The 23,058-nt window shown below is 32.7% G+C and overlaps 3 protein-coding genes across 3 annotated transcripts; 2 read left to right on the top strand and 1 right to left on the bottom strand.

Moving 5' to 3' along the window:
* The first annotated feature begins 772 nt into the window (after window positions 1-772).
* On the top strand, window positions 773-2,304 carry LOC140450661 (uncharacterized). Its single transcript, XM_072544325.1, has 3 exons — window positions 773-869; window positions 1,099-1,342; window positions 1,689-2,304. Exons 1-3 carry the CDS (start codon window positions 773-775, stop codon window positions 2,302-2,304), a joined length of 957 nt encoding a protein of 318 aa, XP_072400426.1.
* A 274-nt stretch (window positions 2,305-2,578) lies between these two features.
* LOC140450660 (uncharacterized) lies at window positions 2,579-3,750 on the bottom strand. The gene is made up of 2 exons (XM_072544324.1): window positions 3,443-3,750; window positions 2,579-3,383 (listed from the first exon to the last, which is right to left on the bottom strand). The coding sequence occupies exons 1-2, from the start codon at window positions 3,748-3,750 to the stop codon at window positions 2,579-2,581; spliced, it is 1,113 nt and encodes a 370-aa protein (XP_072400425.1).
* A 915-nt stretch (window positions 3,751-4,665) lies between these two features.
* Window positions 4,666-5,427, top strand: LOC140450659 (uncharacterized). The gene has a single exon (XM_072544323.1). The coding sequence runs from the start codon at window positions 4,666-4,668 to the stop codon at window positions 5,425-5,427; it is 762 nt and encodes a 253-aa protein (XP_072400424.1).
* The last annotated feature ends 17,631 nt before the right edge of the window (window positions 5,428-23,058 follow it).

Genomic DNA, 23,058 nt, shown 5'->3' with positions numbered 1-23,058 from the left:
CCTGTCAATTACTGTCACTTTTAATTTTATGTGGAATAAATTAAAACTATATTTTTTTATAACACTTATTTTATTGTTTGTTTTTAAGGAACTATTTTGCGCACTCAAAGGATTGTAATCCTATGTCTACCCGCCAGTTTATTTTTTGCCTTGTGTTTGTTGTTTTCTGTTTTGTTGCCAGTGTAGTTGCTTTTTGATTTTAATTAAAGTTTTTGTGATTTCATTTAATTCCAATTTGTTCATTACTATTATTCGGATTATTCCTAGTTATATTTCAGTTTTAGAGTACCTAGTTTTTTTTATAAAAATTTTTAGAAAGGATAAAGTTAATAGGGTAAGTTTATCAACGTTAAATAAACTCTCCTATTTTGTAAATCTAGAACTTGTTGAAATTATCCGCAGGTCACCATCATGCCGGTATTTTGTTCTAATTGTGAGAAACAATTTTTAACACAGAGCAACTTGAATCGCCATAGAAGGGAAGTCCATAAAGGTTCAAGTTCAATAATAAGTTATAATGGGGAAGCAAGTAAATACAAAAGTTTTGTTTGCCAAGAACTAAATTGCAATAGTTCATTTATTAACAATTGCAATCTAAGAGAGCATCTCGGAGAGGTCCATAATATAATTAAGACATCTGTGGAACAAATCGAATTTACATCTTATGATGGTAATTTTTTATTTTATAATTCCTTCCAGTAAAAATTAAATATTTTTTATCTATTCCTCTAACATATTACATAAATTTGTAGAATTTCTTGATTGGTATAAAATGGAAGAGGAGCGTTCTAATACAAACTATTATTTGAAATCGAAACAAAGAAACCAAGAAAATTTTGAAATTTCATACTTTTACTGTAACCGATCAGGTAAGTGTATCAATAAAGCTAAGGTCCCATGGATCTGTTTGTCTGTTAATCCTTTCATTAATTTGTTTTTATTGATGAAATATATGAGGTTTTTCATCAGTATGTAGTATTTTAGACAATGAAGGATGCAAATTGACAAACAAACGAATCCATTAAGATTGTACATCTGTATTCATTTCATTTATAGTTAGATACAAGATTCTTATTTTAAATTATGTTTTTTTTATAGGCAAATCTTCAGTACTTCCCGATGCCTTAAGAAAAAGGAGTATCAAAAGCCAAGGTTCTTGCAAACTAAATATGTTTTGTACCAGTCAGATAAGAGTTAAGCAAAATATTATTACTGGTAAATGTAATGTGAAGTACTGTTATGAATATTATGGACATGACACTGCGGTGCAACATGTTCGATTGCATAAAGTGGACCGAGAAAGTATAGCTTCCAAAATAATTTTGGGTGTGTCAGTTTCTAAGTAAGTACCTAAATTTTAAAATTAATATAAACATGTTGAATAGGCATATGCCAAAGCAGTGATTTGGATTTGGCCAAATATTCATGATTTGGTATTGCCTGAAGCGTAGACTAGTTCGGCTGAATTCGCTTTGGCTTTAAAAATAGCTATTTTTAATGTTGAAACTATTGAAAAGAAATAATATTTTGTTTATTCTGCTTTTTTCAATCTCATTTATTTATTTTAAATACTTTATACTTTTTCAGCTTTTGGAAAATTTTATTATACAAAGTTCTATTGAAGTATTTCTGTAATAATTATTAGTTATTTATTATCCCAAATGTTACAACTTTTTTCTTGGTTTTAGCATATTAGATTCTTCAAAAACTGAACTTAGTTCGGAAAGTGGTATCAGAAGAATTGATCTGCTTGTGAAAAAGGACATACACAACATAAAAGCATCTTATAACCTCAACATAACTGAGGGTTGTCGACACAAAGATGATGCCACTAGTGTAAAACTATTCGTACTGGAATGGTCTAAGATGGAAGCAAATCCTGTGTTGTTCTATAAAGCTCAGGATGAAGATTGCAAAGAAAGTAAACTAAAAAAACAAGATTTTTGTATCATATTAATGACAGATGCTCAGATCGAGCTTTTTAATAATTTTGGGGGTAATATTATTACAATAGATGGAACTCATGGATTAAATGGGTATGACTTTGAAATGACGACAATTATGGTAATAGATGAATTTGGGGAAGGGCTGCCAGTAGCGTTTATGTATTCAAATAGAAAAGATTCATTTATTTATGAAATATTTTTTACTAAAATAAAAGAAAAACTTTCTATCCTGAACACTAAAACTTTTATGAGCGATCTAGCGCTGTCGTTTTATAATGCCTGGGAAAAAGTAATGGGACAGACAATACCACCAAGTGACGTCACAAGGGTTGCGCGCTTTTTCGATCGTTTAAAATGATTTTTATACACGGAAGATTTTAAATTTGTATTGCTAAGTCATTATGAGTTTTTGAGGCGTGAAATTTTGGAAATCTTATTTTTAAATGAAACTGAACGTTATTATATAATAAAAAAAAATGTGCAAGTTCCCTATTCAATTTGACAAAATCCGTTTTTCATATCTATAACACTAAATATGTTTATTTCTGAAAGTCTACTTACTATATCATTACATGTTGGTATAGCAAAATATTCTCTACGAATAAATTTATTAAGTGGCTTGGGATCTATAGTTAGATTTGTTTATTTGAAGGTTTTTTCTCTACTATCAACAAATTGTTTACCCATTCAGTTGGATACTCTACTTTCTCAATAACTTTGTCTTCCTCCAAACTATCTAGTGTCTCCTTTAGTTTATCATGCATCGACAATGGAATTTTTCTACTATACTGAATAACTGGCTTAGCATCATCTGAAAGTTCAATATTACAATATCCTGGCATTCTACCTAACCCTTGAAATATCGTTTTAAACATTATCAAAATATCTTCTTTTTTAGTTGGCAAGGTGGTTTCTATGACATTTACTCTTTTTATTAAGTCAAATTTAATACAATTGCTAAGGCCCAATATTGGTTCAGCATTAAAATCAACAATCAGAAACTTTAATTTACAGGAGCTATTTTTATACTGACATTCCAAAAAAACTTCACCCACTGGTTTAAATTTAAAATTACCATAAGCAACTAGGGTTGTTAATGATTTATTAAGTAGCAACTTACTTGATAGAGAATCAAAAATATACTTGGGTAGAATGCTGATATCAGCACCTGAATCTAATTTAAATTTTACCTCTTTTCCAGTTACCATCAATGTTTCATACCATGAATTTTTACTCTTGGAATGACACTCATATACATATATCAAATTGTCTTTATTTTCTTCCTCCTGGACTGTATTAACAGTTCTTTCTGCTCTAGGTGGATCAGCGTTCTTCTTACTACTACCTTCACATGTTTCTTCATTTCTATTAGGACAATCTTTTGCAAAATGACCTTTAACTTGACAACTATCACAAGTCTTGTTAAAAGCAGGACATCTGTTAGGAAAATGTTCATAACAGCACTTCTTACACAATAATTTTTTAATGGTTTGTACTGCTTGACAAAGTTAACATCTTCTTCTTTGGTAAGAAATTTAATATGTTCTTTGCTTAACTCAATACTCTTACAATATTCAAGGATTTTTTCAGTAGTAAGAGCCTGTTTTCTAAGGAGTCTGAGTTGACTTTCATTACATTTTAGCCCAATGATTAGCTGATCACGTATCATTCTATCTTCATAGGACTCACCACAGGTTGCTTTAGTGCATTTAAATTCGCATAATCTTTCGCTCAAGTCAGTCAGGTACTGGTCTATAGATTGTTCATTACCTTGAACAAGATTATGAAACTTAAACGTTTCCATTGGAACTATCTTTTTTGGCAAAAAATAATCATCAAACGCACCTATTAATTTATCAAGAGTAGCCTGTTGGTCTTCTGTAAATGTATTATAAATATCAACACCCTCATCTCCTATGAAATTTAAAAGATTTGCAATTTTCACTTCTTCTGTTGAAGCACTCTTCCCACTTGCGGTAAGGTAAATTCTAAACTTCTGTTTCCATAAAAGCCAATAACTAGCTGGACTTTGATGCTCAAATCAAACTTCAAACTTAATTAACACTTCTACCTACTCAAAATTCGGGCAAACTAGCAGCCTTCACACCTGACACCATGTTTTGATTCCTTTGGTCATATATATATATATATATATATATATATATATATATATATATATAGGGGAAGGGGGGGCAAAACGGGGTAGTGTGGCAAAACGGGGTAGTGTGGCAAAACGGGGTACCCCTCTTATTTTCCAAACCACTAGTGCAATTGAGCTACATCTCCAGGAATTTCGTGTTCACGTGGTACGACATCACCTGATGCCGCCGTTTGGCTGTATAGCGCGCCAAAGTCGATGAATTCGTTGAATAGTGAGGATTGATAGTGGTATTGCAATCTTTACATATTTTGTTTACAAAAGTAAGTAGACTGGAACTATATTCACTCAATAGCTATTTATTTCATGTCATTGTCTAAGGTGTGAACTTAGAATTTTGTTAGTATTATTACGTTTCAAGTGTTATTAAATTTATTATTGCACTATAATCACAAATATGCAGCTGGGGCAAAACGGGGTAGGGCAAAATGGGGTACTACCCCATGAATTGATATGTTTGGTGTTTGATTATTCTAATTACATTTTATTTTTCTTCAGATAATAATGGTAAGAAATTATAAAAGAAAAACAGACCGACAACAAAGTTGGAGTGAACAACAGATGCACGAGGCAGTGCAACTAGTTATAGATGGTTTCATGGGATATAAGAAAGCGGCTGAGCAATTTAATATACCCCAAACAACATTAGAGCACTACGTTAAAAAAAAGCGAAACAATTCCGAATACAAAATTCAGAAAACGCTTGGACGTTATAAATGTATCTTTTCAATAGAACAAGAAGCAGAACTAGCAGTTTATTTGACCACCGTGGAAGCTCAACTATTTGGTCTGACCATGAATGAATTAAGAGAACTTGCTTTTGATTTAGCAGAACGCAACAATATTGTTCATCCGTTTAAAAATTCAAAAGCAGGTTTAGACTGGGTAAAAGGATTCTTGAATAGGCATCCTAATCTTAGCTTACGAAAGCCAGAAGCTACCTCGTCAGCTAGAGCAATGGGGTTTAATACAGTCGCAGTAAAACAATTTTTCGACCTTCTTTCAAATATTTTGGATACCCATCAGTTAACAGGGGATAGAATATATAACTGCGACGAAACGGGCTTAACAGTAAATCCTAAAGGTCATTCTAAAGTAATTTCCAAGAAAGGACGTCGTCAGGTCGGAATTTTAACTTCAGCTGAACGAGGTCAAATTGTTACCGCTGAAATTTGTTTCTCCGCTAGCGGGACATATGTTCCCCCAATATTAATTTTTCCCAGAAAACGCATGCAGCAAGAATTCCAGACTGGACTTCCATCGGGTGCGTTTGCTGAGGTTCAGGAGACTGGGTGGATGACCAAGGAACTGTTTGTTGTTTGATTTCAAAGATTTATTTCTTTTACCGGAGCCAAAAAAGAGAAACCAATTCTGCTTGTTTTAGATGGACACTCCACCCATACCAAGAGCTTGGAATTAATTGATCTTGCACGAGATAATGGGGTAATTTTGTTGTGTTTTCCGCCCCATTGTTCTCACCGACTTCAACCACTAGACGTGGCATTTATGAAACCGTTAAGTAAGTACTACGAGGATGAAGTACGTAAATGGTTGAGATGTAATCCTGGAAAAGTCGTTACCTTGTTTCAGATAGCTTCGTTATTTGGGGCCGCTTTTATACAGGCTGCAGCGATGAGCACAGCTATAAATGGTTTTCGAAAAACTGGAATCTGGCCATGTGACATGAATGTTTTTAAAGATGAAGATTTCTTACCTTCTGCAACGACAAACATTGAACTTTCTCTCAATGATACAAGGGAGATGCAAGTCCAGAGTACTACAGCTTTCAAAGATTCTGCCCAGTCACCTCCAGGCCAGCAACATCTAACTTCCATCCATCTAACTTCGTCCCAACCATCCATGATTGTACAAAATATTTTCAGTCCATCGACTTCGGCACAATCTTCCATTTACTCAACTTCTCAACCAGATCTGAATTGTAGTAGTTTTAAAGGTGCTAGTCCCCAAATCATTTTGCCAATTCCCAAAGTATCACAGACAAATAAAAGGACTACCAGAAAACGTGGAAAAACTGTGATTTTGACATCATCGCCATATAAGGACGAGTTGCGGAATGCTGAAAATCAAAGGCAAGGAAAAGCAGACCAAACCGTAAAAAGAAATCTGCTTAAAAATAAAAAAGGCACTGTTAAACCAGCCAAACAACAAAAAACATCATCTACTATTCAGAAAAAAATGCCAATTCCTACGCCTGCTTCATCTGATAGTGAAGAAGAGGCTGCAGAAGATGAGTGTCTATACTGCTATGACTTCTCTGAAGAAGGGTGGATTCGTTGCCGATCATGCTCCAAATGGGCACATAATTCGTGTGCAGGAGTTGATGAAGATGACGATGATGCTACACACTTATGCGCACTATGCGAAAATAATATGCGAAGATAATAAAAAGATACATATGTATTTTATTGTTCAATACTTATAAATACAAAAATAAAGATATTTTTTACCTTCTGACTTTAGCTTTTAGGAGGTACCCTGTTCTGCCCCATAGGTGGGGCAAAATGGGGCAAATGACACATGCGTCAAAATATTAGTATACATCAGAAACGTCAAAACTACTATGTCACGCAATATTATTTTTTTACTTATTATTTCATAGAGATTACGCTTACAGTTTGAAACAAATAATTTTTAATACCGTGTATGAAATATGTAAGTTCAAATCTTACGTATATATATATATATATATATATATATATATATATATATATATATATATTAAACAAGAAGTTCATACAGAATCTTTATTATAGCAATCAAGAAGCTACAAGTTACATGACCCTGGCCGGAATGGCGGTACCGGATGACATCTGTCTGTCATCGGTCTTCTTCTTTTTTACCTTTAACATAATATATTACAATTTATAATTTATTATTTTTTTATTTGCATTCAATTTTATAGTATTTTATTATTGACACCATTATTATACATAGAATGATAGCCTAACCACCAAACATCAGAAGGAACCATTATGCCAAACCAGTATAACCCCCATTTTTCTGTTTGTTTAGATTTACGATTTATTTGTAAGTTTTTGGACAATAAAACCCAATTTGTATTGCACAGATTTCTAATTTTTATAAATTATACATATTTTAATTAGAACAAATATCTCTTATTAAAAAATGGTGTATATTAATTCAATAATGCTATACCGACTCAACTACCACTGAAAGTAATGGTAAGAGCCATATGTCATCAAAACTTTATATGCCAAAGTGTGCTATGCTCCTTTTATTATTATCAATAAGTAATATTCAGCTATATTTGAACTAGAATACCAATTGGTTAGTAAAAAGTATCAAATAAGCGTTAAATTATTTTTTTTTTGCTAATTAGTAATTCTGAAAGTAAGTATATTAGAAGTGCAAAATCTTAAAGCGCCATTTTCTCTGTTTTGTCGTTTTGGTAGTTAGTTCACTTTGGCGCTGAGTGCCTCAGTTGTAGATCTTAACATTATCTACAAAAATAGTCCTTACAATTTTTTTCCTAAGAGGTACCATTCCTGAGATATCGTGATTTTAAAGGTTACTTTGTACATTATATGCACATATAAGCCACGTATATACATATGTGGCACTTAATACAAGTATAAATGCCTATTTGTGTCTCTTTTATATAATATAATATACTATTCTGAAAATATTTCTTCAAAAGATAATCAGTCCCAAACTGAATTTCCTCTATCCACGTGGCATTGAAAAACATTTGGCTATACCATTGTTTAAAAAAAAACATATTGTCTATTGTAAAGAATGGCTACAGTATTGTCCGTAGATCTTGTTCATATTATCTGTTTCGTTTAGTTCTAAAGTTCAGTTCAAGTGAATATAAGTACTTATTACAAGTGTCTACCATTTAGTACTGTTACCGTTATTTGTACAATTTCATAGTTTTAAAAATGTCTAAGTTTTGCTTTACTAAAACCGCAGAATCTTCATGTTGGCTAATAACCATATCAACTAACAGCTTTCCACGCGACATACTTTTACTAATAGTTTTCTTAAGACAACCAAAGAACTACCTTAATTTAGTAAAATGCAGAACAATAAAATTAGTTTATGTTATCGTCAGCTGGTAACGAAAACTTGATATGTCTATAAAACATCCGTCCACATTTTAAATCTGATGGTGAGACAACTTGATATGTCGACTTATCAACTTTTGGCAAATATTAAAATGAGGTAAATTAATACCTACATCATGTTTAGTCTTTAACATTATCTTTAATAATATTATCCTTAGACATATCAAGTTTTGGCAAATAGCCAGATATTGCGTATCACTATTATTAAACAAAATAAAAGAACCAACAGAAACAAATATATTGGTTATGTTAACCAAAACACATCGATAATAATAGGTTATATTATTTATTATTTGATTGTCAAATTGCAATAATAATAGGCATGCCTAATATTTATATTAATTCAGAACTGCACCATCTGTCAAATAAACATCAAAGTGTAAATACGAACTTAAAAGTTCTCTGCATTTTAAAGTTTAATTTCAGATAGTTTTACATATAAACTCAAGTTAAATTACACATTTTAAAGTTCTCTGTGAATTTTTATGATTTAGAAAGTGCTAAACACAGTTACATTCTATTACTATAGTTTAATACATATACATTAGTACTAGTTTGGTCGTCGAAGCGATCGTCGAAGGCTCCATTTATGGAGTCTTCTAACGGGGGCGAGCTCCCCCATAAAATGCCAAGGGATCAGGATGCGATGGATGATTGCAGTTATGGTTCCCATGGATTTTCATCCCATCAACTAGAAAACTCGATAAGTAGTCTTAATAATATTAATCATTTAAAAACCGATAAACAAATTAACCCATTAACTTCTAATGAGCCAGAAAAAAGCAGACCTGTATATTTATATAATAAAACTGATTTAGGGCCATTTCACATTTTTATTGAAAACAATGATAAAAATTTTACAGGCAAATTAAATGCAGTTAAGATAGGTGAAATATTATTTACCGTACACCCAGAAATTGATAATTATATTAAAAAAATTGATTCAATTGGACGCAATCGGATTAGGATAACATTTAAAAACTATGCTAGTGCAAATACCTTAATTACTTCTAAATTGCTTATTCAAAAAAATCTAATTGCATATATTCCGAAATTTCAATTATTTAAATTAGGTGTAGTTAGGGATATAGAATCAGATATATCAGAAGAATATCTCAAAGATAAAATAAAAGAATTTGATCACCATTGTAAATTCTCGGTGGAGTATGTAAAAAGAATAAAGAGAAAAATAGTATCAGATGATAAAGTAGTTTTTAAACCTACAAAATCGGTAATTGTATCATTCAAATGTCAAAGTATACCAAAATATATCGTAATTAACCATGTTTTACATAATGTAGAAAAATACCAACAAAAAGTAATTATTTGCTACAACTGTTATAGGTATGGACACATGAGTAAGCAGTGTAAAAGTAATCCTAGATGTCTTAAATGTCATGAGTCTCACCCTTCCGAATCGTGTTCTTTATCATCCTTTAATAAAAAATGTCTCTCCTGTGAAGGTGAACACTTCACTAATGAATGGGAGATATCGTCGGCTTACTGCCAAAACCCACTAACTCCACTTTTTGTCAATTCTGAGTTAAGTACGCCTTTGTACTTAATAATTATCAAAGAATGTACTGATGAAACCAGACACGTCCAGACAGATTTTAAAAATGTGAGAAACAGAAGGGTCTCAAAACAACTAACTCCAATGATGACACTTTTATTCAGCAAAAAACAGATATGTGCAGTTGTCTGTTAAAATAAAATAATATTTTATCATTTACAATATTATAGTTCTGCCAAAACCAGACAAGTGCAAGTTAAATTATTTTCACTGTACTATTTCGGTATATTTCATGATAACTGTCTTTAGTTCTCAGCGTAATACGATATTGCACGTAGATAATTCGGTAGGTATTTAGAAATTTGCAGATATGCAATTCTTCTCCAGTAAATGTCTGGACTTGTCGACGCCCGTGTGTCTTCAATTTTAAACATTTTAAACATAGATAGATTTATTTTGTGTTACAGTTGGTGAATTTTTTTGTTAATTTGTGGAAAAGTTTTATTAGTTAAAAATGTCTTCCCGTTGTTCTCGTATATTAAGCATGGCATTAGAAGCTGAATTACTTAATGGTAAGTGTTGATAATAATATCAGGTTTTTATTTTAATATCGGTATTTACGTTTTTTTATTAGACGATGGAATGGTGGTAGATGGCAACTTGTGTGCTAATTTAGACACTGATGTTATCGATAATAATTCGTTACAATCAAAAAAAGAGGAAACTGTCGAATTATCTCCATTTGGAATACCAATAGGTTTAAATAGCTCGAGTATTACGACAGAATCTGGTTTCGATGATTTAGACCTCGACAAAGAAAGAGAAATTAATGATTTGGCAATGATTTTAGATGATTCTGATTGCTCCATAAAAGACAAAGATTATGTGCCTGTATCAGACAGCTCATTGGAAATAAGTAGTTTGGAAGCAAGTAAGTTTTTTTTCCATTTTTTTAGTTCCATGGCTCGTTGAGTAACTCTGAGTTTTTTCGCGGATTTTTGCGTCAATAAGTTTGTATGGGCAAAACACATAGCTCAACCTTTCGCTTGAGACACATGGGAATTGAACTTTTTAGAATATGGCTTAGCTTGCTAAATGCTGCACAAGTCAAGCCTATTGGCCTCTATATTTCATGTGTTTGATTGTCTCTGCTTATCCTGATCTCGTGTCCCAGATATTTATAAGTGTCTGTTTGTAGTATAGTATTTTTTTAGTAAATTTTGGTAAATAGAGATTTGTTTTCGTTTGCAAATTTAAGGTCTTTCTTGCTATTTTACTGAATAATTTTAATTTTAGGTAGTTCAGAGGGTAACCTTACCCTAAATAATACTTTGCCGAAAGATGTTACACAATCAATTACACGCTGGAAAAAATGTGACCCCAGCAAATGGAAGAAGAACATTAAAAAACGTCAAAAACTTGAAGCCAAGGCACCTAAATCGATTGATTGCAGTAAATGCCGCTTCAGATGTACAGACAAATTCTCTCAAGATGCGAGAAGCGTGATCTGTGCAAATTACTGGTCGACTGATTTTAACCGTCGAAAAGATTTCATTTAAAGTAAATTTGAAAGCCATGTTCCTGAACGAAGAAGAGCAAAAGCAGGAAGTGTTAAGAAACAACGAGCAGATTCTAAAAAATATTTTCTTGAACTTGACAATCATAGAATAAGAGTCTGTAGAGACTTTTTATAAAAACACTTTGTGTATGCAAAGACGTTGTTGAACATGCCTTCAGGTTTAAAGGAGAAAGAGGTTTATTTGTTGGCAATGACAAAAGGGGTAAAAATGTACCCCATAATAAAACAGCTGATTCTGATTTAGAAGTCGTTAAAAAACACATTGAAAGCTTTCCCACTATGGAATCCCACTATACTAGACAATCTACAAAGAGGCAGTACCTTGACTGCAAATTGAGTATTGCAAAAATGTACAGCTTGTATAAAGAGATGTGCGAAAATGAGAATCTAACGCCGGTTTCCCAAATAACTTATAGAAGAGTATTCTGCAACAATTTATAATATGTCTTTTTTCACACCTAAAAAAGATCAATGTCAGATATGTGCCAAATATAAGACAGCTGATTTGGAGAAAAGGAAGGAATTGGAAGAGAATTACGAAAGTCACATTATGCGAAAGAACGATTGTTACAGGGCCAAAATGGAAGATAAAGAAAGAGCACATAGAGAGAGTAACTTTATGTGCTGCACTTTTGATCTGCAATGCGTATTACAGATTCCAAGTAGCGATGTAAGTCCGATGTATTATAGCCGTAAGATTTGTAGGGGAAAGGGGTGTACCTTGGGACGGTTTTACCTTGGGACAATCATTATAAAAATGTAACCGTTGTAGCGAGAAATCTGAGAAATTTGTAATATGATGGCAACACTGTCTCCACTTACATCAAACATTCGCGTTTCCGTCAGCAGCCATTTGATGTGACGACAAGTGTAAAACGTTTTGGTGTCCGTGAAGTAAAATTTATCCATCTTTATAAAATAATAGGAAAAGCACGGTAAGAACTATTGGTTGAATTTTTTCGGCGTATTTCGTCTTTATATATTTAATGCTCACTGTAAACTATATTTTATGAGAAAAAACTTTACTTTAAATTGATGAGGTTAGATTTAGTAAAACATGTGCTTGGTTGTACCTTGGGACGTTGTTATGGTTGTACGTAGGGACTTGTCCCAAGGTACAACCAGATATTTTTCTTCACCGTGTTAATGTTAATCTTATTGTTGCAGATGGGAAGAAGTGCTACAGGAAAAAAAAGGGTGAAACCAGATGCAGAAGCATTAGAAGCAGCTGCCAATGAGATACTGGCGCATAGTCGACCTTTGAGAGAAATAGCTAATCTGTATGGTGTTTCAAAAAGTACTCTTGGTAGGCATATTCAAAAACATAAAGTGTCTATGAAAGCGACTTTCAAGTATGAAGCGAATAATTCAACACGCAAAGTCTTCAGTACTGAACAAGAAAACGAACTGCTCACTTACATTATCAAAGCTGCACAGTGGAACTATGGCGTCACTGTTGAAGAAATGCGAAAACTAGCATATCAGTACGCCAAACTCAACAATGTGAACTACCCTGAATCATGGGATAATAATAAAACTGCTGGTAGACAATGGTACCGATGTTTTAGAACTTCTTATAATAACAAAATATCTCTTCGGAAGCCTGAAGCCACAAGCTTAGGTCGAATGGCCTGTTTCAACAAGCCAAACGTTTTAATATTTTTTGATAAATTGGGAGAAATTTATTCGAGATTAAAGTTAACACCTCAAAATGTGTGGAATCTCGATGAGACCGGCTGCCCTACTGTTCACAAGCCAGTTCGTGTGCTTGGCGATATAAAAGCTAAGCAAATTGGAGCAGCTACTTCTGGCGAGAGGGGTATTAATGTTACTATGATAGCCTGCGTTAGCGCTGCCGGAACATTTATTCCACCAGGTATAATTTTTCCACGTGTTCACTTCAAAGAGCACATGATTAACAACGCACCACCTGGAACTATTGGTATGGCAACTTCTAGTGGTTGGTCCAATGCTGAATTGTTCGTTGAATATCTTCAACATTTCATTTCAGTTGTGAAGCCATCTCCTGAAAATAAAGTGTTGCTTATCCTCGATAACCACGAAAGCCACCTCTCATTGGCTGCTATACACATAGCTAGGGATAATGGAATAGTAATTTTAACCTTTCCTCCGCATACCAGTCACAAACTTCAGCCGTTGGATAGGCCTGTGTTTGGGCCATTTAAAAATTATTTCAATAATGCTAGCAAAGAATGGATGCTGAACCATCCGGGAAAGCCTATATCTATTTACGACATGTCAGAGCTGATAGGAAAAGCATTCCCATTGGCGTTTACCCCAAATAACATTTCGTCAGGTTTCAAAGTAGCAGGTATATGGCCATTTAATGCAAACGTGTTCGGAGACCATGAGTTCTTACCAGCTGAGGTGACCAACAGGCCATATGAACCAAAACAAACTGATATTGAAGAGACAGAACTTATGGAAGTTGATGAAGCCATACCATCAACAAGCAGTGCGCCATGTTGCACTACTGGAATGACCCCTGAACAAATTCGCCCATTTCCGAAGGTTCCACCGCGTAAGACTGGTGGAAGGGGAAGGAGACCGGGAAGATGTATGATTGTCACAGACTCACCGGAGTTGCAGAAAATCAAGGAGCAGAAAATTAAAATATGTAAGCCAGTCCCGAGGAAAAAAGAGGCAGTCAAAAGAGCACTAGTTGTATCTTCTTCTTCGTCTGAAGATGAAGACGAGCTCGAGCTTAAAGACATCTCTGATGGAAGCAGATTTGACTCAAGTTCCGAAGATGAAGATGTTCCTGATTTCTTTCCATCAGACAAAGTTGCACTCAATTTTACCATTGGCAGCTGGGTTGTGGTAAAATTTGAAGTCACTGGAAAAGCTACATCCACTGATGTTTACTATGCTGGTTTGGTTCAAGAAAGCATAAACCAAGAAGTTACTGTGAAGTTTCTCCGAAAACGGAAAGTTTATTTTGTCTTCCCAAATGTTGAAGATATTGCCGTCGTGAAGCATTCAAGCATAGTGAAAGTGTTGCTTGTGCCCAAAATACGGCGAGGATTTCATTCATTCAACATTGCCTTTCCACAAAATATTTCTTTTAAATAATATATAAATACAATAAAATACTTTTATTGGTTTTTTCATCATTAAAAAAGTTATTTCAATATTTGTTTTATTTATATAAATACAGTCAGTTCATGTCCCAATGTACAAACAACACTGTCCCAAGGGTAAACCACAGGTTGAACCTTGGGACTAATATCACTGTACACTTATATGGTAATTACTGATTTACTCGTTGGTTATTATCGATATTTTTAATATCAGTCCAGTGCCTAAATCTTCATTCTTTTACATGGATCAAATACATTTCAGTTTCAGATGAAAGAAAAAAACATAAAAATTTAAAAGTAAATTTTGTCCCAAGGTACACGCTTTTCCCCTACTTACAACTTAACGGTGTATGAGTTGGCAATACCCAACAACTCATACTGCTTTTCATGGACCGAGCTAAATGGAAAAAGAGGAAGCCTGGAAATCGGTACGTGTCTATTAAAGTATATCGATAAACTCTCGACAGATATTACTGAACTTTCTCTTTTCTCTGACACTTGCAGCGGACAGAACCGCAATCAGAATATTAGTGCCTTGCTTTTGTATTTAGTACAAACAAATCCCAACTTATCTGTGATAGAACAAAAATTTCTCGAGAGTGGACATAGTTACATGGAGGTAGACAGCATGCATAGTGCTATAGAAAAGGCGCAAAAGTATGTTCCAGTTTACACCATGCATGATTGGCTTAATATTTTCCGTATGGCAAGGACGTGTAGATCTGGCAAGAAACCGTATATTGTAGAAGAACTGAAGTATAAGGACTTTTTTGACTTAGAGGCCCTGTCAAAACTAATAATGAAAAATCGAACAAAAAATACAAATGGAGAAAAAGTTAACTGGCTACAAGTAAAATGCTTGAAATATTTAAAATCCAAACCAGGCATTGTGTTGTACAGGTACGATCACAGTTCGGAATACAAATAAATAAAAATTTTTGGTAAAGGTCGTCCTCTTAATCTAAGAGAAATAGATTTTAAAAAGGCATACTCCAAACCTCGGCCCATCAGTTTAAAAAAAAACAGGATCTATTAAAACTGTGCAAAACAGGAGTCATTCCAGATGAATTTCATCAATACTATAAGTCGTTATCGACCTCGAACGACATCGACGACAGTATACCTGAGCCTGATATGGAGGACTGTGATGTTCAAAGCGACCTGGAAGTTGACTAAATTTGTACAGCCAAAACCCGACAAGTGCCGGAAAAAAAATGTTTTTTTTTACTTTTTTTTAACTTTTGCTTCATTTTAATAATTTTTTTACAAAATGTTTTGTTTATAATGTTATTTACTTTAATATTTTTCAGTCATTAAATCATTTTTAAATTTACACGATTTTTCATTTCAAATTAAAGTTTAAAACGTAGATTTCTCAAAACTTTAAAAAGTGGAGTTAGTTGGTATTGGCAGTAAGCCGACGATATGTCCAGAATTCGACCGTCAAAAAAAAATAAAACATTACATGTCTGAAAACAGCTTGTCTTTCAAAGAAACGCTTAAATTATTTCCTAAAGTAACCTATGCATCGATAACAGCTAATAATTCCTCAATAAATTCACATCAAATTCCAATTATGAACGCTCCATCCTTTTCATATTCCTCTACTCAATTGTCCACACCCCCCTCACCCCCCAATCAGCTCACCCTCCGTACAGTTTCAAACAGATATACAATAATAAAACCTCCAAAATCCAAACGACCCCTCCCTTCCTCGCAAGACCCAATAGAAATAGAACATCAAAAAATAATAAAGTTAAACCCCATGTCTACCAGACCTGGCGGCATTTTCAATTCATCTTCTTATCAATCTACATTTAATACAGAACAAGGATCCAAAATACATGAATCTCCTAAAGAATTAACAGAACTAATATCAAATATAGTTATAAGTATTATTTCTAATATGAATCACAAAAATTTTGAAATCCCAGAAAAATCAGTTTTAATAAATTTAATTCAAACAGTTTTAAGTTCTCTCTCATATAATAATGAATAGTTTGGTAATTTGTCAATGGAATTGTAGATCGGCTAACTCTAATAGAGAAAATCTTCTCCACCTACTAGAAGACCAGAAAGTTGATATCGCATTATTATCAGAAACTAGATTTAAACCAGAAAAATATATTAACTTCTACGGATATAATATTGTCAGAGACGACCGCTTTTCAGCAACTGTCGGTGGTGGCTCGGCAATTTTAATAAACTCAGATCTCTATTATGAGGAAGTCACCATGAAAGTCGAATTATTAAACGTCAATAAAGTTGCCATTAAAATTAAGTTTAAATCATTTACTGTCACATTTGTATCGATGTATGTTCCCCCAGGAAAAAAGTTATCGTTACAACAGTGGAACAATTTCATAACATCTATAGAAAGACCGTTCATAATAGGAGGCGACTTCAATGCTCATCACATTACCTGGGGCTTGGACAATCATACAGATATAAAAGGCAAAATCTTAATGGACTGTATAGATGATAATAATTTGATATACAAAAATGATGGCTCTCCTACTTTCTTTAGGAACTTTTCGAAATCGGCAATAGATCTGATCATTTGTACTCCTGACTTAAGTCATCTGATCACTTGGAAAACACTTCAAGACCTATTCGGTTCAGACCATGCACCTATAAGGGTCGAATTAGAGGATCAACCAACTCACATATATAACCCGTATTCACAAAAGTGGAATTTAAAGAAAGCCGACTGGAAATTATATGAACAATTTTCGGAAGATATCTTCTCTCAATCTGAAGATATAAATTCATATGAAAAATTTTTGCACACTATAAATACAACTGCATCTTACTGCATCCCCAAATTTAAAATAAAAAAACCAACTTCCAGAGGAAAATACTGGTGGGATTTAGAATGTGAGGAAGCAGTCAGAAGAAGACGGGAAAGTTTTTGTATATTTAAAGATCATCCAAACCAAGAAAACCTACTTAAGTATAAAAAAGATGATGCCCACGTGAAGAAGATCACTAAACAAGCTAAAAGCAATAGCTGGAGAGATTATGTCAGGTCCTTAAATAGGTCGGTCCCTATTAAAGATGTATGGTCAAAAGTTAATAGACTAAAAAATAGAAAAACTAAGAACAAAGTTCCCATAACACTATAGGAAGCTTCATGGATAGAAGAGTTCCACCAAAATATCACTCCACTGTCTGCAGAATTAGTAATTCCTGACCTACAAGTGAATGCGCAATACGACTATCCAGAACAAATCCGCTTCTTAATCAAACCATTTTCTGGCACTGAACTTTACTTTTCGTTAAAGAAAAATTCAAATTCAGCACCAGGTGCTGATGAAATCCATTACTCGATGCTATCAAATCTTTCAAAAATTGGTAAGACTGTGCTTCTGAATATATACAATGAAATTTGGTCACGCCGCATAAAGATTCCTGACGATTGGCACGTTTATACTATTCTCCCGATCTTAAAACCCGGAAAATCGTTAAATAATTGTGATTCTTACCGTCCAATAGGACTGGCTTCATGTATACTTAAAACATATGAGAGATTAATTAAAAACCGTTTGGAATTTTGGTTAGAAAAGAACGACCTATTACCAAAAACTCGGTTTGGTTTTAGAAAAGGTAAATCCACACAAGAAAGCCTGAGTCACTTATTGATAGACATTTATGGTTCCTTTACTTATAAGAAAGCAGTTAGTGCTTTGTTTTTAGATATAAAAGGGGCTTATGACAATGTTAATCTCCACATTCTATATGCGAAAATGTTAGAAATAGGAATACCTGAAACTGTAACATGGAATATCATTAATTTGTATGTTAATCGATCAGTACACGTTAGATTAAATGGAGATAAGTCTAACACACGGTACACATCTTTGGGACTACCACAAGGTAGCATCTTGACTCCTCTATTATATATTCTGTATACTGCTGATTTAGAAAATAAACTTCCTCAACATATAAAAATCTTACAGTATGCTGATGATGTTGCAATCTATGTAGAAAATAAGTCAATAGATAAATGTAATGAGTACCGTAAATCAGGATTGAATATTATAGAAAAATGGGCGACGGATAAGAATTTAACAATCTCGGAGAGTAAATCAACCATTGTTACTTTTACCAGAAAACGATATTCTCCTCCAAACCACCTACAATTTGATAATTATAAAATTCATTATAAAACTTCAATAAAATTTCTTGGCGTATTCTTAGACTCAAAATTAAATTGGAAAGAACACACAAATTATATATTGCGAAGAACGGAAAACGCAATGAATATCATCAAGACTGTAAGTGTCAGTAACTGGGGAGCTGACCCAAACATCTCAATATTACTGTACAGAAATTAAATGAGATCGATCCTAGATTACGGATCTATATTTTATGGCTCAGCATCAAATGCTGTACTCCAAAAAATCGAAAGTATAAAAAATAAAGCACTTAGGTTAAGCACTGGTTATCTTCGTAGTACTCCCATATTGGTCATGGAATGTGAGCTTAATGAACCTCCACTTTCATTACGCAGAGAATTCTTAGGTGAGAAATTTATAGTTAAAGTGGCAGTTAACAATAAACTGTTGTTGAGTAAAATTGTACAACTAACTACTACATACCTAACTCATCATTACTGGGAAAAAAAGAAGCAGCTTTTAGTTGTGGAAAGTTTTCTCAACGGTTCTAGTTACATTGACGACATACACCAAATGGAACAAACCTCATCTCGAAAATTAAACTATGAAGATTATTTATCTCCATTTAACTGCCATTTAAGTAATATTCTTGCCACAGATTTTCTTACTAAAATAGATCACCTTCAGTATGTACAACATCATTGGGGGAGTTATCAAAAATTATATACAGATGGTTCAAAAATGGACGGCAAAGTTGGATATGCTATATTCTACCCCCAAAAAAGTATAAAGATAAACAACAGATTACCTGACAAAATGACAACTTTTACAGCTGAACTCGTAGCAGTCAAAGAAGCCTTCCAAATATGTATGAATCAAAAAGAAATAGAAAAAGAACTAAACTATGTTATATTTACAGACTGCCAAAGCATTGTACATAAACTGAAATATAATTTACATAATTTTGAAGAAAATTATATCATCAGTGACATCATAGCTTTGAATAGTGAAGCTTTTAAATCGGGCAAAAATATCATATTGTGCTGGATAAAAGCACACATTGGTATAAAAAACAACGAAATAGTAGATGATCTGGCTAAAAAAGCAACAATGAAAGAATCCACTCTGCAAACCTATCAACTTCCTATGGGTGATTTAATATCTGTAATCAGATCTCTTAAACGCACAAAATGGCAGGGACACTACATCAATTCAGACAAAGGCAAATTTTATAAAAGAATCCAACCCACAATTTCCGTCAAGACATGGTTTAAACAAGTTTCCAACAGAGGTTTCATCAAAACTATTTGTAGAATAAGAAGCAATTATTGTATGACTCCAGTATACAAAAGAAAAATAGGACTGACAAATAATAATGGATGTATATGTGGGGAGCTAGCTGATCTACAACATATGCTGTTAGAATGTCCTTTACATTTTATTGAAATATCAAATTTTTTTACCAAGCTAGTTCAACTTAATGTTCAATTACCTTCTAATCTAACACATCTTTTAGAGTCAAAGAATTTAGATGTATATAAAATTTTATATGGTCATATTAATTGTTTAAAATTAAAGCTCTGACAAAAAAAACAATAAAAAAAATAATAAAGAATAAAAAAAATGGAGAACAAAATAAAAAAAAATAAAATAAAAAAAAAAAGTTACTAAGAAGATCTAAACCTCTAAAAGAGGTGTCGAATCGGGTTTATGTCTTAGCGTAGTAATAAAAATAAATAAAACAAAATAAAAAAAAAAGTAAAAAAAAAGTAAAAAAAATAAAAAAAAAATAAAAAAAAAGATACAAAAAATAAAACAGCAAAAACAGAGTAAACTAGTAAGTAAGTTTCTAACATTCCATGTCTTAACTCTCAATACAATAGTTTTAAATTTAAATACTAACAATATCTTGTGTAAAGAGAGAACTCAAAACAAATTGACTGGCCAGTTGGTTGTCAAAACCAGTGCCAATAAAACAAACACACACACACACACACACACACAGAACTGCACCGGGACTCCGTGCCTCATAGAATTCTATCGTAGAATTCTATTGTCGTTTTCTATCTACAACGGCGATAGTAACGTGTATTGTCACTCCGTGCGTATGTCGTTTCGCTTCGGTATTTTCCGATCTCTCTATTATTGTTGGTTTCAAATATCGCATTTATTGTCTATTATCTTTGTTTGTAACACATTTTAGAGAAAGAAAGTACTATTTTTGGGGTTTTTAATTGTTGATTTCCTGATGATTTGAAATTATTTAAATCCATAGATCCAAATGTTGATATAACTTTAATTCAAGAAGATTTAGACAGGTTGAGTATTTAGTGTAATAATAATATTTTGCATTTAACTATTGCTAAATGCTGCTGTATAAACTTTTACAGTGTTATAGAAGCAATATCATCTGGGGGTCTATTTTCTTCGCCTTATTTGCTTTATGGCATTTTCTTGGTTGGTCTGGTTTCATAAATTTTCATTTGAGATTCGATTAGGATATAGGTATATGATGTGTAGAATCGTTTTAAAACTTTAATTTAATAAAGTGTACTTGCTGCTAAACTCTTTCAACATCATTTATAAATCCAATTTAATTTTTTTTCTGTACAAGAATTCGAGTATTTTCATATTTGTAAAATCATACTATTCATTTTTATTCTACTTGTACCAATAAAGAGTGATCATTCTCATTTGTGATTTAGATTTAAATATACTTTTTTTATAGAGAACCAAGTAGATGAAACTCCAACCAACCAACCCAGCACTTCTCGTGCCAATTCGGAAAGAGATGGAGGAGGTAATAAAAGCGTTAAAAGAAAATTAGACTACCAGAATAATACGGGAACTAGTAATAAAAAACATTTCGACGCAGGCCAATGACAGTTCCATTATCAAATGAACTATTGGATCTTAATAGACAATCAGTCGAGCTTTTGCAAAATGTTAGCAATAATACTGATAACATGGCAAGATCTCTGGAGAGTATTGCCACATCGTTGAAAATAATGGCCGAGATTTTAAAAAATAGTGGGTCAAGTAATAAATAATGTTGTTAGTGGATCTATCCTTTATTAATTTTTGTACTTGTTATAATGTTATAAATAAAATGTGTTGTTATTAACTAGATTGATTTCTTCCTATCCTATATGATAATCCTATCTAAAAATAAGTGTTGATAAGGTTTTGTCTAGCGTTATGTCCAACTGCTCTTAGCAAGTAGTTGTTAGGAATAGGAATATTAGGGTTTTCATCATGTAATGCCAAATAAAAATCTAATCCACCATTTATGCATATGTTGTGTAAAATAGCACATGCATTGGCAATATTTCCAACTTTTCTGGAGAATACCTCAATATTTTTGAAAGACAGAAATCTTCCTTTAAGCACTCCGTTACATCTCTCAATACAATTACGTGCTTTTATATGTGCTTGAGTATATCTATACTCTGGAGTATCTGGCAATGCATTCAACAGGAGTCATTAACCATGGCTCTTGTGGATATCCAGAATCACCTAGTAACCAACTGCTTCTTTCACCTAGCAAACAAAATATGTAATTTAAAGTATTTTCTATCACACAGTTTGTTGTAAAACATTTAACATACCCCTTTGGTAATTAATTTCCAATTCTGCTCTCACTCTTGAGTTTCTCCAGATAAAAGAATCGAGGGTAGCACCTGCATATCTGCAATTTATGTTTAAAATTTTAAATCTATGGTCACACACCTGAAACAAGTAATAAATTCACATAATAAAAAGTGAAAGGAAAGTATATATATATATATATATATATATATATATATATATATATATATATATATATATATATATATATATATATATATATATATATATGTATATATATATATATATATATATATATATATATATATATATATATAGTAAACTCTTAAATATTGGGGAAATCTGCAAGAAATACTCTAATGTGTATCAATTGTTTCGCCGAACGTTTTCGCCAAAGAGAATTAATTTGGCTTCTTCAGGGCTGAAAGAGAATAAATTATAATTAGCTACCATATATTATCTATTAAAACATTATTGATCTTACCGTAACTTAGAATTGTAGAGTTAGAATATTAAAAAACTTTGCTAGTAACATAGTGGTGTTTTTTGTTACTATGTGCAAAAAAAGTTTTTTATAAGGATTGAAATGTATGGTAGCTTCGAACTTGACACGTAAAGGCTTACCCAAGGTTAATCGAAAAACCCAATGCAACTACATTTAAAAGGAGGTAATTCTTTGAAATGTCGGCAATAACTAAATTTTTGATTTTTAGATAGTTAAAAGTAAGGTTCTGTTTAAGCCAGAACGCAAGCGCTGACAACTTCATTATTAATTCGTATGAATCTTTATGTCGTTAAGGTTCATTGGTAAAAAACGAATGAATTTAAATCCCAGTAAAGGGAAATATTATTTTGATTTTCTTTATTTAATTATATCATATTGTTCATGTATTATTAAGTCTTATTGAGAAGTATCTAAGAAAAGCAAGGGAATGTTATATATTTT

This window comes from Diabrotica undecimpunctata, chromosome 9 (genome assembly GCF_040954645.1).
Source record: "Diabrotica undecimpunctata isolate CICGRU chromosome 9, icDiaUnde3, whole genome shotgun sequence".
In the NCBI taxonomy this organism is placed as follows: domain Eukaryota; kingdom Metazoa; phylum Arthropoda; class Insecta; order Coleoptera; family Chrysomelidae; genus Diabrotica; species Diabrotica undecimpunctata.
This window is presented reverse-complemented; position numbering and strand designations above follow the sequence as displayed.

Excerpts from the sequence above, each read along its gene's own strand:
- LOC140450659 (XM_072544323.1), top strand. The coding sequence starts at position 4,666 with ATGCACGAGGCAGTGCAACTAGTTATAGATGGTTTCATGGGATATAAG.
- LOC140450661 (XM_072544325.1), top strand. The coding sequence starts at position 773 with ATGGAAGAGGAGCGTTCTAATACAAACTATTATTTGAAATCGAAACAA. Across the intron at positions 870-1,098 it reads CTTTTACTGTAACCGATCAG|GCAAATCTTCAGTACTTCCC; the intron begins GTAAGTGTATCA and ends TTTTTTTTATAG. Across the intron at positions 1,343-1,688 it reads TTGGGTGTGTCAGTTTCTAA|CATATTAGATTCTTCAAAAA; the intron begins GTAAGTACCTAA and ends TCTTGGTTTTAG.
- LOC140450660 (XM_072544324.1), bottom strand. The coding sequence starts at position 3,750 with ATGGAAACGTTTAAGTTTCATAATCTTGTTCAAGGTAATGAACAATCT. Across the intron at positions 3,384-3,442 it reads GATGTTAACTTTGTCAAGCA|ATGTCCTGCTTTTAACAAGA; the intron begins GTACAAACCATT and ends TTTTCCTAACAG.